This window comes from Lichenostomus cassidix, chromosome 2, assembly GCF_008360975.1.
Source record: "Lichenostomus cassidix isolate B80296 chromosome 2, HeHo_3.0, whole genome shotgun sequence".
Taxonomy (NCBI): Eukaryota; Metazoa; Chordata; class Aves; order Passeriformes; family Meliphagidae; genus Lichenostomus; species Lichenostomus cassidix.
This window is the reverse complement of record NC_139482.1, coordinates 240812-259495: the sequence shown is the minus strand read 5'-3', so window position 1 is coordinate 259495 and position 18684 is coordinate 240812. Positions and strand designations below refer to the sequence as shown.

General features: G+C 54.7%; 1 protein-coding gene across 4 annotated transcripts in view; it reads left to right on the top strand.

Annotated features, from left to right (window-relative positions):
- The window catches only part of AGAP3 (ArfGAP with GTPase domain, ankyrin repeat and PH domain 3), a 107995-nt gene that overhangs the window by 34701 nt on the left and 54610 nt on the right, over positions 1-18684 (top strand). For all 4 annotated transcript variants that reach the window (XR_014849627.1, XM_085049961.1, XM_085049959.1 and 1 more), the window contains exons 2-7: positions 4342-4400; positions 9105-9192; positions 9380-9465; positions 9625-9766; positions 11096-11230; positions 15538-15665. Coding sequence is in view for 3 of the 4 variants with exons in the window: in XM_085049961.1 (XP_084906087.1) it covers positions 4342-4400; positions 9105-9192; positions 9380-9465; positions 9625-9766; positions 11096-11230; positions 15538-15665 (638 nt within the window). In the remaining variant the exon portion in view is untranslated. The remainder of the gene's footprint in view (positions 1-4341; positions 4401-9104; positions 9193-9379; positions 9466-9624; positions 9767-11095; positions 11231-15537; positions 15666-18684) is intronic.

The window sequence follows — 18684 nt, the reverse complement described above, 5'->3', positions numbered from 1 at the left end:
TGACACTGCTGTCCCACAGCTGGGGTCTGGTCCATAGGTCCTGAAGGTGTCCAGGATGACTGACCGACCGAGGGACATCAGCTACAGAGTGCCTCCTTTACGTCCCTGTCTGCTCTTCTGCAAGGCAGAGCTCTGCCCACCCCACCTCCCAAATATCCACCTTCTGCAGTATAGCTGCCTAGGGCAGGAAACTTCCATCAGCAGAAGCTTCTGGGGAGTAACAGAATTGGCCTGAATCTCCTTTTCTCAGGCCAGGCTGGACTGATCTCCTCTTGTGTGGTTGTGTCATGGAGCCAAGGACACTGTTGGGCTGTACTGAAGCTCTTGGTGTGACAGTGGTTTCCCGAGCCCACTGCTTCTGCTTTGGAGGTTGGGTACACCTGGGGAAGGTGCTGATCCGCAGCACAGACATTCTGGTCCCCTCTGTGTGATTAAATAACAAAGAGAAGATGCAGGAAGAGTGGCCAGGTGTATTTTCATCTGGAATTGTAAGTGGTGCAGCCAGTCCAGCAGTGAAACTGATCCAGCAAATCGTGGCTCCCTGATGCTATGTGAGCCCCAGTGCTCAGTGGGAGGTCAGTCCCTGGAGGTGTCTCCTGGTGGAGGCAATCCCTGCTGAACACACTGACACCAGGGCCCAGGTGCTGTGGGGAAGGTGCTCTGCTCACCTGCCTGCTGGGATTTCAGGTGGTGCCTCAGCCTCAGTCAGGTTGCCGGTGGCTCGTTGTGTGCTTCCACATGGTTACAGCTTCAGCCAGGAGAGGATGGGGATCTTGTGCTTGTTCCAGTGGGGAGCAGTGCCTTAGAGCTGGGCACCCCTACACCTCTCTGGCTCAGCACAGTGGGTGGGGAGGGTGTGGAGGCCTGGAGGGAAATGGGCAAGGTCTGGCAGCCCCAGAGGGAATGATGCAGTTTGAGGGGGGCTCCAAATCAGTCTCCTGCTGCTGCTGACTTGGACCTTTCCTGCTGCTCTGGTGTGTGACAGCTGCAGCGACACACGGAGTGTATAATGTCACACTGATGGGATTGGTAGCCTTGAGTGCAGGGATTTGCCACATTCTTCATTTTGACAACCAAGGATGAACATTGGTATGGACAGAGCTGACACTGCGGTCATGTCACAGCTTTTCAGCAGCGAGCTGCTTGGTTTGTAATTACTTTGGGTTGGGAAACTGCTCATGAGGTGCCCCTTGGCAGCTCTGTGGGTGCAATCTGTGCCCTCCTGCACACAGTGCTGTGGGAGCTGATGGTGGAGGAGGGAAGCAAGTGCCAGAAACCGGGCTGGGGGTGGGAGGCTCCATGCTGGTAGGCGTCTGAGACCTGGGTGGCAGAGCTGTCCCTGTGAGCACGTGTGCAGGTGGCTGCAGGACACATGGCCCAGGTGATGTGAGAGATGTCTTTGGGTCTGTGGTTGGCTCATTCACACAGCTGTGGGTCTCCCAGCTGTCGGGGTGATGTGGAAGTGTTGTGTGTGTCCCTTGTGTAGTGAGAGAAGGGTGATTGCATGTCCTGGGGCAGAGCAGGGGCTGTAAAAAGGACCAGGGGACACTTAGAGTGACAGACTGTAAATCATGCAGTTATGGCATGGACCCCAGCCTGACATGTGGAAGTGGATTGTTCTCCAAACCCTCACACCTTCCCAGACTGGCTGATAGTCGCAAAATGACAGAATCATTGTAGTTGGAAAAGGCCTCTCAGACCACTGAGTCCAGCCATTCCCTCCAGCAGTGTCAAGGCCACCACCAGCCCATGTCCCTAGTGGCACATCCACATGGCTTTTAAACCCCTTGATGAATGGTGACCCCATCACTGCTCTGGGCAGCCTGTGCCAGGGCTGGACAGCTGATTTAGGGAAGAATTTTTCCCAGTATCAAACCTAAACTTTCCCTGGTGCAACTTGAGGCCATCTCCTCTTGTCCTGTCAGGTCTTGATGGCCTAGAATACCTTGTCCAGGTGATAGGTGGGAAGCTTCCCCATGTGCTTCGGGGTGCAGGCACAGGACACATGCTTGCTGCAGACTGTGGATGTGCATGGCCTCTTTGCCTCCCAGGCACTGCCCTCTTCATCCTTAATTAATCTGTGCAGGAGGAATGTGCCTCTTGCTTGGCTAATGAGGCAGGAGAGAGGGTGGGGGCAGTGCGAGAGTGTTGTTCCAGACGCATTCAGGGGATGGTGGGATGTCCACCTGAACAAGAGGTGTGTCTGTTCACCAAGATGTTCCTCAGGTGAAGGGTTGGTTTGTGCAGGTCTGGCCCAGGGTGGCAGGGGAACACAGGGGTCTTCTGCTCCTGACACGTGTGACCTTGGCTCCAGAAGGGACCTCAGAGGGACCATGCCCCTCCAAGGTGTGCCTCTCAGTAACTTTTCCCGGTGACTGTGCAGGAATGGAGGCTCCATCTGCACCGTGTGAAGCGGTGCTGAGTGGGGACAGTGTGTGTGCAGGCAGTGTGCTGGGCTGTGCTGGGACCCGTGGGCTGTCAGTTCCAGCTGGGTCACTGAGACCAGCTGATGGCCTGGTCTGATGTTCAGGCCTGGCAGAAGCTGGAGAGGATGGATAGATGTGCTGGCTGTGCCTGGTGTTTGGGTAAGGTGTGCTAGTGGGAGTGAGGAGCTGGGTGTGATGTGTGGCTGAGCACAGTCCCATTGGCCTTGTGTTGTCAGTGTTCATCTGTGTTAAGGTTTACTCAGGAGCCTTCTCAACTAGTCAAAAATCAAAGTGTTGCAAACAAACTCTTGAACCTGGGTTAAAACCCAAGCAAGGATCTGTTGGGACAGTTGGTGCAGGAGGCAGCTGGCAGCTATTGGGGCAGCTTGTCCTGCTCATCCTTGAGCAGATCTGGAGAGAGCCCAGCCTGCCCTCTCCAGGGCTCTCTCTGCCTCTCCTTCTTCCCAAGGCCAATTGCCAAGTGTGTGTGCCTTGTACTCCACTCAGAACCCACAAAAAACCTGCTGTGTGTGTTGAAACAGTATGAGTGTGTGCTGTCTGCTCCCATCAGGGAATGCTGGGGACAGAGGAGGCCTGGATGATGCTTTATCTGCCACATTATCTGCCAAAGAGGCTGAGCGGGGCAGAAGTCCCAGATGGAGGTGACAGCTTTTTTTGGACTCAGTGATGCAGTTGGAAATACAGGTGTGCTGTTACCTTTTGGAAAGGGCTCAAGAATGTATAATTTTCCTCCTGACTGATGAATTGTTTTAATAAAAAAATTACCTCTGCCTAAAAAAGGAAAGGGCAGGTGAAAGACACCGCGGAGAAACGGTTGCTCAGGATGGCTATAAATAACCTGATGTTCCTGCAGCAGACTTGGAGATTATTTGTCTGTAGCTCCTGTAAAAGGAATGTTCCTAAATCAGCCATGGAAGGTAAACTCCAGGCAGGAGTTTTTACCAGTAGGTGCTCCTGGAGCAGCAGCAATGCTCAGGTCACCATGTTTGATTGCTGCCCATGTTTGGGTCTGGTGGATTTGCTGCTCCCCTTCTGACGGGAATCCCATCTGAGATTCCCATTCCTGTGATAGTCTGTGGCCACAGGTTTGGCAGGTTTATTACAGGCTCCTGAAGATGCAGTGCTCTCACAGGTTTCTGGTCTCCAAAAATCCTTTCTGTTTGTATGTGATAAACATGCAGGAGGTGCTGCTCCTGTGGGTCCTGCCCTGGAGCTGGTGTTGGATGGAGGCTCTGACCTCATCAAGGTGAACGAGGGGTTCAGGTTTGTCAAGAGGGGCTGCTGGATGCCTCTGGTACTCGAGGTGTCCTGCAGGGTCCTGCTCCTCCTCCAGATGCTCTGTGACAGGACAGGGGTGTTTCCTCAAGCCATGCTGGATTGCCACAGCCTCTGTAAGCCTATTGTAGCATGTTGCAAATTCCATGATATGCAATAATTAATTGTGTTTGCGTTCAGTCAGGAACGTGGCTGATATCCTGCCCCTGCCGCTGCACAGCCTGAGGCATGCAGGCTTGGAGCACTGGCATGTGCTCTCTGTTCTGGGGTCTTGTGCAGCCAGTGCTCCCCAAAAGGGTGTCTGGTCCCATGTGCTTCCCTTGTCCTCTGTGCCCCAGGGCAGGGGATGCTGAAGGGGTTTCTGTGCCCCTGTAGGGCAGAAGGGAGGGTTCCAGCCAGTGGTGCTCAGCCTCTTTGCTGCCATACTGCCCTTGGCTCAGCTGCTCCTCCCTACTTGGGGCTCTGGCTGCGTGTTGGGTCCTTGTGCACTTCTGTGTCTCTGGATGAGGTAGAAGGGAGTGAAGAGCCATAAATCTGCCTGGAGGGAGTAGCGAGAGTGTATCAGGATCCTTGCTGGGATCTTGAGGGTGACCTGATGATTTCTTCTCTCTGTCTGCAGATTCGTTTGTGAACAGCCAGGAATGGACCCTGAGTCGCTCGGTGCCTGAGCTGAAGGTGGTGAGTACTTGTGGCTTGTGCCTGGGATACCCCTGGTTCCCCGAATCCTCAAGAAAATTCCACATTTTCGTGTGGCCATGTGGAAATGCTCAGAGGCTTCAGCCTATGAAGAGAGAGAGGAGCTGGGGCTGCCGCTGTGCGAGGGAAGGACTGGGGCTTCTTGGCAGCTCATGCTGGTAGGTGTGAGCCAGAGGTTGTTGATCCAGGAGAGCACTTGGGTGTGAAGATGAAAAGGCACTGTTTAAGCAGTTCTGCCTCCCTGCTGGCCCTGGTAGAGCTGTGATGCCTGCCTGGGTGCTGCTGCTCGAGCTGGTGCAGCAGAAGTGGATGCAGATCCCACGTGGTTGTTCAGAGTGTCCCTGCCTGGGACAGGTGCTGGGGGGTGACATTCACCTCTGTTCTGCCAAACGGAGGGAATGAGGCTCCCCAGGACTGTCAGTGCAGGGTGGATTTCCCCAGGAAACACCATAGCGAGCCATCACCAGCTGCCTGTGGGCTGCGGTCTCTGTGGTCAGGATGCTGCCCCTGACCCCGTGGTCCCTGGCACAGCCCCTGCAAGTGGGACAGGGTCTGTTGCGGGCTCTGGAGTGGCCAGGAGGTGGTGCCAGGGTGGGCAGGGTGCTGCGGGTGCTTCAGCGATCTGTTCCTCCCTCTGCTCTTCCCGTGCTCTCCATGCCAGCCCTCAGCTCCCTTTGCAGGCTCCTGGTGTGTGCACCTCAGCTCTCTCTCCCTCCCTTCAGCTTTTGCAAGATTACCTTTTTTCAATATTAGTCCAAGAAACGAAAGAATAAAGTTATTCTTACAAAACATTCCAGCACCATCCTGTCACAGTGTCTCTTACCTGCAGTTAAATGAGAATCAAAACAAACTTTGAATATTCATTTGTTAGTTTACCTGTGAAATGCGTTTTTAAAAATGTTCTCACAGCTGTTTGGGTGTTGCCGCCTGATGCTGAGGCTCTGCAAGGCTGTGAAGCTGTGCTGCCAGCTAAACCATCTCAAAGCTTTTCTTCCTCAAGTAGCACAGCCCTTTTCCTAGGTTTTGCATGACCTCTGGGAATCTCTATTGCTCTGGGGTTTCATCCGGCCAATGCAGCTCTTCTAAAAGCCTGGAGACCTTTTGGAGTCCTAGTTTAGAGTGACAGAATCATTTGGGTTGGACAAGCCTTTGGAGATCATTGAGTCCAACTGCTTCCCCAGCACTGCCAAGGCCATCACTGACCGTGTCGCCAAGTGCCACATCCACACAGCTTTTAAATTCCTGCAGGGATGAGGACTCCACCCCTGCTGTGGGCAGCTGTGCCAGAGCTGGACAGCCCTTTCCAGGAAGAAAGTTTCCCAATATCCAACCTAAACCTCCCCTGGCACAGCTTGAGGCCATTCCCTCTCATCCTGTCCCTGTTCCCTGGGAGCAGAGCCCAACCCCTCTCCAACTGTCCACTCCTGTCAGGAGTTGTGCAGAGCCAGAAGGTCCCCCTGAGCTTCCTTTTCTCCAGGCTGAGCTCCTTTCCCAGCTCTCTCAGCCATTCCTGGTGCTCCAGACCCTTCCCCAGATCTGTTCTCTTCTCTGGACACACTTCAGCCCCTCAAGGTCTTTCTTGTGAGGGGCCCAGCACTGACCCCAGTGTGAAATGTTCCCAAGCTTCATTCCCCGTTTTCAAGGAGCTCTGCATCTTCTGTCTCTTCCACAGGAGCTGAGGGTCTCACTGCTCTCCCTACTTGTGTTCCCAAGCATTCAGGATACTTTCTTCAAGGTTTTTGAATAATTAGATAAATTTTAAGATACATTCAACAGTTTTCCCTCCCTCAGTTTTCTCCCAAAGCTCCCTCCCATTGCTGCAGGCTAAGAGGAGGCTGTAACTGAGCAGTTCCTGCAGAGGGACACTGATGGCTCCTTCTGGCAGGACTTGTCCCCGGGACCTGGCACTGGCCAGTGCCAGCACAGTGCTGACCATGTTCCTTCATTCTCCCAAAAATCATGGAGCAGAAGTTCCTGCAGTGCTTGCACACCTTGTCTGGCTCCAGTTTGCTGCCTCCCAGGGGCTGTGTTCCTCAGGGTTGTCAGTTCTGTGGCTGGTTTGAAACTCCAGGTGAGCTTGAGGACATGGCAGAGCAGCAGGATTTTCGTGAGATGCAGGTCAGAGTTTGGACTATGTGCAAACTAAGTGTAACTGCAGCCTCTGTCCAAGTTTAGAGCTAAATGTCAATGGAGTGTTTATCTTTGGCGTGGTATGCCGGCCTTGTTGCTGGGTAGCCTTGGGACCCTCTACATTGGCAGAGGAGCCATGGGCAACCTGGTGCTGAGCCCCTGAGCTGCCTGCCCAGAGCAGGGTTCTCCACAGTTTCTTCTGTGAGACCTTCTTTAGCACTCCCACCTGGAGTGCTGTGACCATGTCAGGGGCCCCCAGCAAAACAAAAGACACCTGTTGGAGTGACTCCAGAGGAGACCATGGAGGGGATCTGAGGGCTGGAGCCCCTCTGCTCTGGAGCCAGGCTGGGAGAGCTGGGAATATTCACCTGAAGAGAAGGTTCCAGGGAGACCTCAGAGCCCCTTCCAGTGCCTTAAGGGGCTCCAGGAAAGCTGGAGAAGGACTTTGGACAAGGACCTGGAGTGTCAGGACAGAGGGGAATGGCTTCCCACTGCCAGAGGGCATGGTTAGATGGGATATTGGGAAAGAATTGTTCCCTGTGGGAGTGGTGAGGTCCTGGCATAGGTTGTGCAGAGAAGCTGTGGCTCCCTCACCCCTGGAAGTGTCCAAGGCCAAGTTGGATGGGGCTTGGAGCAGCCTGGTGTAGTGGAAGGTGTCCCTGCCCATGGCAAGGGGGTGGACCTAGTTGGGCTTTAAAGTCCCTCTGAACCCAAACCATTCAGTGGTTCCATAATTCTGTTATTATCCTGGTCAGACCCCAGTGGTAGGGAGGGCTCAGCCAGGGGATGGGCTGTTCCCATTGTCCATAACATGGGCACAGCATTGGTGCAGCCCCTGGCTCTAAACAGCTCAAGTGGCTCCAGAGGTGTGCAGGATCAGGCAGGGCTGCAGCCCAGCCCATGTTCCCTGTGTTGTCACCTGTCTGAACGTGCTGTCAGCATCTGTAGTTGCTGTGATGGGTGACAGATGTGGCAGTGGTTTATACCACCTGGGTGTGCCTGTGGGAGCCCATTGCTCACTGCTCCCTGCTCCTACCCCATGCTGGCTCCACTGGCACAAGAGGAACTGGCAAACAGGGTGGTGTTCTGCACACCAGTAGCATAGTCTGTGCCACCAGAATGCTGTCAGACACAGGGCTGCTGCCTCTCTGCTTCTCACTGGCAGCACACAGATGGCCTAGGGCAGGAGCCATGGCAGGACCTGGAGCAGCGGGAGCATTCAAGCGCCTGGCTGAGAGCCTCGTGGTGACTCACCTGCCAAGTTCATTCCTGTGCCTGGAAAAGTTTGCCTGTAAACTTCTGTGCTGGCAGAGGCAGCTTTAGTGTTCCCAGCCGCTCCTCACCCCACGTCTTCTGGCCCTGGTGTGGCCATGTGAGTGCGGCTGTACAGAATTACAGAGCCATTAAGGCTGGAAAAGCCCACTAAGGTCATCAAGTCCAACCATCAACAAGCACCACCACCATCTTCACACTTGTATCCTCAAGTGCCACATCCACATTTTTTGAACACTTCCAAGTGACTGGGTTCACCTTCAGCTGAAGGTGGCCCCTTTCCTTTTTGTTGAAAAATTTACCTGATATCCTGTTACCTAAACCTCCTCTGACACAATTTGAGGGTGTTTCCTCTTGTCCTGTCATTGGGTACCTGAGAGCAGAGCTCAGTCCCCGTCTGGCTGCACCCTCCTGTCAGGGAGTTGTGGAGAGCAAGAAAGTCCCCCCTGAGCCTCCTTTTCTCCAGGCTGAGTGCCCCCAGCCAATCCTCATCAGACTTGTGCTTCAGACCCTTCAGTACAGAGCTGGTCCCACAATTAAGTGGCATTAAATGGTCGGGAAGATTCTGACATTGGGCAAAGTTGGGCTCTCTGACCCATCCTGGGACACCCACCTGCATTTTGTAGCTAATCTGAGGATGTTATAGTCAGATGTGCTTCTGCCCAGTTAAATTCGGTGCTCAGTAGCTTTATGCTTCAGTTTGGTTGAGCACTGGTGCTGGGTGTTTCCCACCCAGTGTGGTTGGCACTACCGGCTCTGCTGGGAGATGCACGTAGTGCTGCCGTGGTGCTGGTGCCTCAGGCATGAGCACATGAGGGGCCTCTAGCCAACGTGTGGCTGGTCTCTGCTCCCCTTCTACTGGCAGCTGCTGTCCAGAACTGCAACACCCCAAAACTGGGGATGTGTGGGCTGGGAGAAGAGGTTTTTCTCCTTCTGAGTTGACTTGGGATGACAGGTGTTCCCTGAGGAGCAGAAGAGCTGTGGGAAGACCTGATGTCGCTCTGACAGGGCTGTCCCTGTTCGGGGGAGGATTAGAGTCCTCACTGCCCTCTGTACAGGTGGCTGCGCCCCACTTTCAGCTGCTGTCTGCCCAGCTGAGCCCAGTCAGTGTCCCCTGGCCTCTCACCGTGTACTGGGCTGAGTCACACCATCTCTGTGTCCTCTCAGGGACATCTTGGCCTCTCATCAGCGTGTACCCAGGCACTGGTGGTTTCACATCATGGGGGTGGCCTCGTGTACAGGGGCACGTGCTGGGCACACAGGTGACATGTGCATCTGTTCCAGGGCATCGTGGGGAACCTGTCCAGTGGCAAGTCGGCCCTGGTGCACCGCTATCTGACCGGCACCTACGTGCAGGAGGAGTCTCCAGAGGGTAAGGTCTGGTTTTCAGGGTGCCTGGGGGTGGGCTGGGTCCTTGCTCCTGTCTCTTGTGGTGAGGATGATCCCAGTCCCTGCACCTCCTCCACCACTGCCGTGGGGCTCTGCAGCTCACCTGGCCCTCGTTTGGGGTGTCCCCTGCCCATACCCCCCTTGCTGACTGGCAGCTTTGCTCCCCCAAGGTGGCCGGTTTAAGAAAGAGATCGTGGTGGATGGTCAGAGCTACTTGCTGCTGATCCGAGATGAAGGGGGTCCCCCTGAACTCCAGGTAGGAGACCTGTCCTTCCTATGGTCTCTTCCCACCCATCCAGTTGGAGGGACTGGGGGGAGGTGTATGTTGGCTGAGCCCAGTGGCTGCCTTGCTGGCTGCTCCGGGCCTGGGTCTCCAGCTGCTCGCCTGGGCTGTAATCCTGCCGTGTCTCTTTAGTTCGCTGCCTGGGTCGACGCAGTGGTGTTTGTCTTCAGCCTGGAGGATGAGATCAGCTTCCAGACCGTCTACAACTACTACCTGCGGCTCTGCAGCTACCGGAACACAGCAGAGGTGCCGATGGTGCTGGTGGGCACACAGGGTGAGAATTTGGCCTGGGCTTTCCCCATGCCCCCAGCCTTGGCCAGGAGTGCTGCTGCTGTGTCCTGCTGGCCCAAGAGCGTGGGGCGCCAGCCCTGTGAGCACATCAGGGGATCCTGGTCTGTGAGCCCTACATGTAGCTGAGGGAGGATGCTGAGGCCCCAGCCCAGGGCCCTGAGCAGGGAGTTCCTGCTTAGACTGTTTCATCTTCCCCACAGAGAACTGCCTCACTCCATGGAGCCACTTTCCTGTTGGAAATGGCACCATATCCTGGTGCTGCTTCCCCCAGCTCTGCCAGCACAGGCAGGAGGGAGCCTGGGGCTGAGGAGTTTTCTGTGTGACAGCAGAGAGCAGGAGCAGGACATGGATGTGGGGAAAAACTGTCCTGGCAGGACAGTTCCTGAGCACTGTGACCTGTTCCTGGCCAAGAAGAAGCTCTGGGGCCAGGAAGACTGGCAGGAACAGTGGGAGGGAGTCAAAGGAGCTCTGCTCCAGACCCTGTATTAAAAGCAGAACAAAGTTGTTAAACTTTGGATATTTAAAGATTGTGGAATGAATTTTAGGACTGAGTGATCTCAGCTCAAGGATGGGGTGGCAGCATGTGGAGGCACAGGAGCGGGACAGGTGACAGGGTCAGTGGCCATTGTTGTCCCAGACACAGAACCAGGTGAGGTCCTAGCCTTGGTACAATCACACAACCGTCTGGAGAGCCCGAGGAGGGCTTCCTCACAGTGCAGGTCCCAGTTCTCTGACCCCTCCTGAGAGGGCTTGTTTGCAGCCCTCACTTGTCCCTGGCTTGTCTCTAAGGAGTTGGATTCCTCTTTGGAAGGAAGCTTTTCCAAAACAGGCAAGCACTGGGTGGCTGTCTGGGATACAAATTGAACCTGTATTTTAGAGCTGTCCAGAAAGGCCTTGGCTGTGGCGACATCCCAGCAGAGTTGACTTTCTTATGAAAGCAGGATTTCTCCCTTGGATTCTTTAACATGTAGGGCTTGGCCATGAGCCCTAGAATGGTGGAGACTGACAAATCCATTTTACTTGGCAGCTTGGGCTGCCTGGCCTTGCTCCCCACACCTCCCAGGGTGTTCTGCCTCTGTCTACTGAAATGTCTGTGGCTGGGTGGTTTGGGAAATTGAGTCAGGTTCATTTACAGAGATTCATCCATTTTTCTACAAATGTGGGACTTCGTGATCTCAGGCATTTATAGAGCAGTACTATTGAGGTGGTTCCTCTGTGTGAAGAGAGGGAGGGAGGCCAGAAGTGTCATGGGACCTGTGGTTAGGTGGGACGGGGTTCTTGCCTTTCAACCTCCTGTCCCTTTGGTTTGCAGATGCAATCAGCGCCACCAACCCCAGGGTCATCGACGACTCCCGGGCACGGAAGCTCTCCAACGATTTGAAGCGCTGCACTTACTACGAGACCTGTGCTACCTATGGCCTGAATGTGGAGAGGGTCTTCCAGGATGGTAACTGCAGCTGTGTCAGGGTGTCCGGGCAGGACAAGGCAGCAGTGCAGTCCCATGGAGGGGTTTGTGCTGCCCTGGGCCCACAGAATCAGGCACCCACTTGTGTGCGGTGCCTCTGCTTTACACACACATCTGGTGCAGGGAGCAGGACGTGCTCTGTGTACAGGGGGTGTAAGGACCCCACGTGTGTGTCACGTGGGTGTGTGTGAGGGGCTGCAGAATGGGGCTGGGTAGCACCTTCTGCTGCTCTGCAGGGGCTGCCCTGTGGGTAGGTGCTTGTTCCCGAGAGCAGAGAGGCTGCGGGGGACAGTTGCATCCCCACAGGGCAGCACAGCAGTCTTTGAGCCTTTGAGGGCTTGTGGGGCTACAGAGAGAGGCTTTGTGGCCTTGGTATGGTGGGGAGGAGGAGTCACAGCGAGATCTGGGGGTGCTGGAGTAAGGAAACAGCACTTGAACAGCTTGATGGGACAGCTGTTCCTCATGGGAACAGTGTGTGAGAGCATTCCTGCTTCGGCTTGGAAAGGAGTCTGCACAGTGATGCTGAGTGGCACAGGGAACCTGCACCATTTCCTGGGAGTTTGCAGTCTACTTAAATAAACTGTGACCCTGCTCTAAAGGGGATTGTTTGTGCCCTCTAGTGACTGGGCAAGGGGAAAAGGCCTGAAGCTGATGGGATGAGGTGTTTCTGGAGTGCATAAGTGATTCTTACTAGTGAGCACTGGTGGGCTGTGATACAGCTGGGTTGGCATCTGGTCAATCCTGGTGCAGCTGTTTTGGGATCTTACAGAGTCCTGGCAGTCACAGACTGTGTGAGGACCTTGCCTCACACAGTAATCCAGTTTCCATCAGACCTTGTCTTTATGTGACTTCTTCCACACAAGTCGCTCACTGCAGATCTCTCCAGACCTACCCCAGGCAGGCTGGGAAGGATGTCTGCTTCCCACAGCAGGAGCAGGAAGAGCTGCTTTCAGTGCCGAGGTTGCTTGCTTGCCCGTGCTGTGTGCAGTGTGTGCTGCACCTCTGTTCCCAGGGAGTACTTCCCTGCCACTGTCCTGCATCACAGGCAGCAGCCGCTGACCTTTTTGGGGAGCAGGTCAATGTGCTGGCATGAGAGCTTGAGGGAGTGACCACCCTGCCCCTTGGTGTTCACAGAGGGCTCTTCCCACACATGCACGTGGCACTGCAGTGTGGGGGATGCTCAAAGATGGAGAAACTGGCATCTCCATCTTCACCAACTGCTCGGGGATTGTCCAAGAACTAGGTGGCCCTGGCTGTTGCACCACCACAGCTCAGGCAGGAACAGCAGAGACCTTATTCCTCAGAGCAGGACCTGAGTGTCTGGTCTGTAGCCTGGAGCTGTGTGTGGTTTAGCTGCACCATGTCTGGACCGAGCACGTTGCAGCATGTACCTGATGGTATTGAGGCTGCTGTGGCCAGGGCTGTGTCTGGGCAGTCAGGTTGCTGAAGGTCACCATGAGAAGGACACGTGGCAGGAGAGCGGGGATCGCTTCCTCCTTGCTGGTTTCTTGTGTCCTGGCAGAATTCCTCCTGGAGATGCTGCTCGCTGTGTGGGAATTGCACTCCTCCATCCATCCCAAGTCCACAGGTGTCACAGTAACTACTGTGATGAGAGAGAGGATGGGACTTTGCTATTGCCAGGAGGTGTCCCTGGCACAAGCAGGGACCGTGCCTTAGGCCAGACTGTGTCCTGCAGTGTCCACTCAGGAGTCCCTGAGGCGAGCCTGCTCTGAGGGCTGGTTGGTGTGGTCCTTTCGTGGCAGAGCCCCACTGAGTTGGGGGCTGGTATGAAACGTGCCTTCTGCCCTCTTGGCTCTGAAGAGGTCTGGTTAAAGAACTTCTCAGAATCGCCCTCACAATTCCTGTGTGCAGAAATCTGTGGTTCAGCAGATGCCACAACAGTTTGCAAGGAGCCATCACTGTGCAGGGGGGCTCAGTTCTTGGGCTTCATTTTAAGGATGCTTCTGTAGCAAGCAAAGGTCAGAGAACAGGTTGTCAAGAGCCCCTTGGCCAAGATCACCTCAGTGATGTTCCTGAAGAGAAGGAGGAATGACCCAGTCCTGGTCCTGGAGGGCACAGGAGGAACAGCAGCTGTGCTGCCCCGTGCTGTGGGTGACTTCTTGAACTTCACTTGTGCTGCAGATCCCAAGTGCATGGTCCTCCCTTTCCTCTGCCCTGAGCACTGGAGAGGGCAGGAGAGGACAGCCAGTGGCTCTATGGCCCAGGACCCATGGCTGAGGTGCTGGTGGCACTGCTGCTCTCCATCCTCCCCCTCAAACATGGGGCTGCAGGCCCACCCTCCAGCATGAACTCCCAGGGAGGTTCTGGATCCGCTGTGCAGAGGTTGTTGGGGTTTCTGTGGCCTGAGAGGAACAGCAGATGTCCCTCCTGCTCAGGTGTGACACTGTTCCTCGCCGTCAGGGTGATGGGCAGCACTGATTGCCATGTCTTCTAGGACAGTGGGGGATGGACCTGAGGGAGAGTTTGGCTGGACCATGTCAACAGAGAGGCCAAGAGTTTGTGCACAAGGGTGTGCAGGGCCTTGTGGATCTGTAAGGTGACACTGTGAGGGGTTCTCTGCAGAATCCTTGGTGGGTCACTAGGGACCTTTGCATGCTCTTCCTCCGTCCACACTCAGAGTGCTGGGTTTGCCGTGAAACCCTGAGCAATGCTCTGGTGCTGGTGCTCACAGTGACATTGGGCAGTGGGGTTGCTCAGGCTTTGTGGATGGGGCACACCTCACTGGCTGTACAGCAGAGCTGTGCATGGCAACCAGAGAAGCCAGAATAAACAAACAGTCAGCAAGGCTATTGTAAGGGATGGCAGAAATTATCCCAGAAATGTCTGACCGATGTTCAGGAAGTAGAAGAGCCTGGGCCCGGCATGCAGAAGGTGAAGGTCACCTCAAGGTGCCTCATTTCGGGGCTGGGGAGATGTTATCCCTCCAGTGTGGTCTCACTGGCCTTGTGGTTAATTCCTCATTAGTGGCAGTGGTATGGATAAGTGATGGGCAGAGCCTCTGCCAGGCTCCCTGCCTACAACAGCAGTGACTGAGGGATCTTTCTGGATATTTCCTGGCCCCTGGGGTGCCTGAGCTCACAGTGTGCCCAGCCAGCACTGGGACGGGAGAGGTTCCCACAGAGACCATTGGATGCAGCTGGTTGGAGAGAAGGAAGAAGCTGGGGAGAGCAAGAAAGCAGTAGGTGAATATGGTTTTTTTGGGTGCAGGATGGATTCCTGCTGTTTCTGGAACTAATGTTTAGCTTGGGAGTCTGGACAGGCTCCCAGCTTTGTGAGAACCCAGCGGTGGCACCATGGACTTCTGGCTGTGCCTGAGTGGGATGTGGTACCTTGGCCACGAAGGTGCCAGGACTCTGCAAGTTGGCTGTTGCTTTCCAAACAGGTTCAGTCACACCACAGGTGCAACATCTTTTCTCCTGGAAAAGGAACGTGGCTCCATTATTGCACAGGTGCATGGCATGAGGCATGCTGGGGTGGGCATGGTATGTTCCCAGTGCCTACAGTTGCATTCATCTGGAAGATTCTTCCTTTTGTGATGGTAGGGGTACCTGGCCAGTGTGCAAGAGAAAACCAGGAATGACGATGTGTTCTTCCAAATTCCCAGCAGCCCAGCTCATTTGCTGTCGTGCTTTTGGTCAAGGTGTTTATTTCTAGAAGAGGCAGGAGATTGGGAAGGTTGAAATGCAATTGTGGGTTGTTGGCACCAGGCAGTGAGGTCACAGGAACTGGGAGAGTAGTTCCTCAGGTTAATTTTCTGAACACCTAGAGTCTGTGAGGGTCACAAGGGCCCAGACTGATGGAGGTGTCATTGCCCAGGCAGTTTAGCCCACTACCTGGTTCCTGGAGGTGCTGTGAGGGGTGACTGAGAAGTGACTGACTGTGCCAGGATTCTCCTGCAGCAGCCCAGGGCTCATAGTGTCTCTGTGGTGTCCACGTGAAGTCACTGTTGTGTGTGACACCCAAGAGGGCAGGTGGGCTCTGGGGGCTCTGTGTGAGCAGTGCAGGCAGTCTGCCCTGTGCCTGTCCTGTGGCTGGGCTGTGTCGCAGTGGGATTGCCGGCTGGGTGATCTGCTGAATCCTCCCTGTGAGGGGCTGGGTGATCTGCTGAATCCTCCCTGTGAGGGGTGGTGGTGGGGGGCACACTTTGGGTCCCCAGTGTTGGTATCAGTCAGAGGAAGGGCCTGGGTCTCCCTGAATCCCTCTGGAAATCTATGGGTGGTGGAAGCTGCTTTCTGGACTCTGATCCTGTCCCTTTCTCCCTTTTCCAGTGGCTCAGAAGGTGGTGGCTCTCCGGAAGAAGCACCAGCTATCCATCGGTCCCTGCAAGTCCCTGCCCAACTCACCCAGCCACTCATCTGTCTCCGCAGCCTCCATTCCTTCTGTACACATCAACCAGGTGGGGAATGGCAATGGGGAAAGCCAGGGACCTCTTGTGCTCTCTACAGCCTCAGCTCAGTACCCAACAGTTTGGCCTTAGGCTCATACTGCTGCCCTGGGCTGGCTCCTGGAAAGAGCAGAGTGGTGTCACTCTCTAGCTTCTTCCATAGCCCAGAGAAGCTGTGGCTGCCCCGGGATCCCTGGAAATGTCTGAGGCCAGGTTGGATGGTGTTTGGAGCAACTTGGTCTAGTGGAAGGTATCCCTGCCTATGGTAGGGGATGGAATGAGATGTATTTGAAGATCCCTTCCAACCCAAAGCACTCAGTGATTTCATGATTCTGTGACAGTTTGATGCTTGCTCCGAGGTCAAGTTTTGTGTCTAAACCTTTGGGTCTGGCTCATGGTCCCCAGATTGTGTCATGCTTTGGCAAACACACAGCAAAAACTGTGAGCAGTGTGTGGGGAGCTCTTGGGCAGCCCAGGGGGTGTGTGAGAGGGTTGTGCTCTGGGTAGGCACAGCTGGGTAGGCACAGCTGCTCACGGTCCTGCTTCCCCCAGACTCGGGAAGCGGATGGTCTAGATGCACATGCATTGGAGGGCTTCTGAGGGTTGAGTTCGGTGGGGAGCTGAAGGAGCAAAATGAGGAAGGAGGTTCCCTCCCCTCTGCCAGAGAAAGGGCTCTGTGCTTTCGGTAAGGGCTGCCAAGGTCTTGGTGCTGGGAGAATGGTGATGCTGTAGGTGTTTGTTCCGTGATCTGGAGCAGAGCTGAGGCAGGAGAGACAGGTCAGAAAGCAGGACAGGCTCCATGGTGACAGGCTGGGAAAGGACTTTGGGCAGCCACCTCACTGCATTCAGGCTTTCCTACATTCTCAGTGTCCACAGAAATGCTGGACAGGTGACTGGTGAGGAAGAAGGGAGAGATCCTGGGCTCCATTGCTCCTCAGGGCACTGAAGCCAACAGATTCCATCTCTGGAGCAACCGACATATAAAATCATGGGACCTGTGACAGGGACTGCAGGAAATCTGCCTGTGGCTGAGGGACAGCACGTGCAGCTGATGGGTTGTCCAAAAGGGGGTTGGCTTTGAAACTCTGGGCGTGAAACTCCCAGCCATGGGAGGACTCCTTGTCCCCCATCAGGGGACCCTGTCCCTGCACAGACCTGAACCATATCTGCAGCCACCAGCTGGACCAGTATGTGGGGAATTTTCAAATATCCCTGTGAAGTTTATGCCTGGTTATAGAGTCTTCTAAAGCTGGATTGCAAGTAGGTGGGTGCAGGATTTTGCAGAGACCTGTGCCAGCTTCTTGGTGCTCCAGGTCACCTGGACAGCAGCAAGGTCAGGTGATGTCTGTGTGCAGGTGGATGGGCTGCTGGGGGAGGCTGCCAAGCCAGATGCTCTCAGAGCTTGCTTGTGTCCAGAAAGCTGGGGACAAGTCCGATGGGAGACATCCAAGTTGGAGAACAAGGTCCCAGGGAAATACAGATTTGATTGTATCTGCTACTTTGAGGGTTTTATTAGCAAATTGTGTACAGTACGAGCCTGGTTGGGAAGGACAGGCCACCTGTGCTGGATGGGAAGCAAGAGGCTGATTGCTGAGGTCAGCATTCCTCAGGGGAGCTGGACACTTATTTACTGTTTTCTTCCATGTCCAAAGTATGAGAAGAGTCCCGGCTGTGCCCGGCAGTGTGTTTACAGTGAAGCTGAAAACGTGTTCCCTGTGCAAGGGATGGGGTTGCCACATCCCCCAGGTCCCATAATCTGAATCCAGTCACTCATGTGAGTGTGCATGGCACCTGAAGGAGTAGCAAAAATATATGGAAGCGACCATAACATAGGAGGAAAGTAAGCACTTGGCTGATTTAGCTGAGAATTGAGTGCAGAGACAGGGCAAACCTGACCTGAAATACACAGGTGTGACAGGAAAGAGCTTCTTAAGGAAAGGCAGCACTGGAACAAAAGGGGTGGATTTAGGGCTGGCCACGGGGAAGGAAATTTTGGAAGAATTTTCTAACTGCATGTCATGAGCTTTGTGAGGTGTTTGCTCAGAGCCGTCCCTGCTTTCCTCTCCTTTCCTTCCCACAGAGCACCTCTCAGCACGGCTTGCAGACGACGTCTGTGTAGAGGTGAATGCTGGCTGCCTGCTCGGGGACAGACCTTTGCTCTCTGTACCTTGCTGTGCTCCTGGCTTGGCTGGAGGGACGTAGGGAGCTGTGGTGGGAAGCAGAGCTGTGAAGGGAAGTAACGCAGCATGCAGCTCACAGGGATTGCGGCTTGATGGCCTGGTCATAGCCTTGTCTTCCTGAGTGTCCTTCCTGTGCCCCCTCCCCAGACCTGCTCTGTGCCTGTCCAATGCCGTGTCCCTCCTGCTCCCAGCAAACCTGGGCCCCACAAGGGTGATCAAAGTCAATTTGTGTTCCTGGGGTCTTTTGTGGCCCGACCACAAAACCTCACTGTGCCAGTGACCTGTGCAGCAATCTTTGCCCTGGTGTTTGCACGTCTCTCCCCCATTACTAAAGACATTTCTCCTAAAAACAGAGTGTTAAGCAATGGTGAGTGATCCTAAAATACCATGAAGTATTTCCCCGTTCTTGCATGGGCTTGGAAGTGGGGTTCTGGAGCTGCTCCCCACCGTCCTCAGGGAAAATCCAACTGGCTTTGGGAAACAAATTCACCCACAACTGGTGGTTCTGACAGGGAGCTGGGCAGAGCAGGGCACGATGCCCAGGTTGGTACTGGGGAGCAATGCCCAGGTGTGCCCTGCTCCTGGCATGGCAATACGTAGTGGGGCAGCTCTGGGAGGGGGTGGACAGTCTTGCCCTGCCAGGAAGGGCCAAGGGAAGAGTGGCAAGGTGAGGGACCTGGGGGACCTGAGGACTGGGGGTTCTCACCACAGTTTCTCACTTGCTTTTGCAAGTCAAAGAACAGTAACTGGTGCAGGGAAAACAAGAAAAAGGCTCTCGAGGAAGGGTTTGGGAGCACAGGACTTAACATGGAGATGAAGTGGAGAGAAGCTTGAAAAAAACCACAATTAGG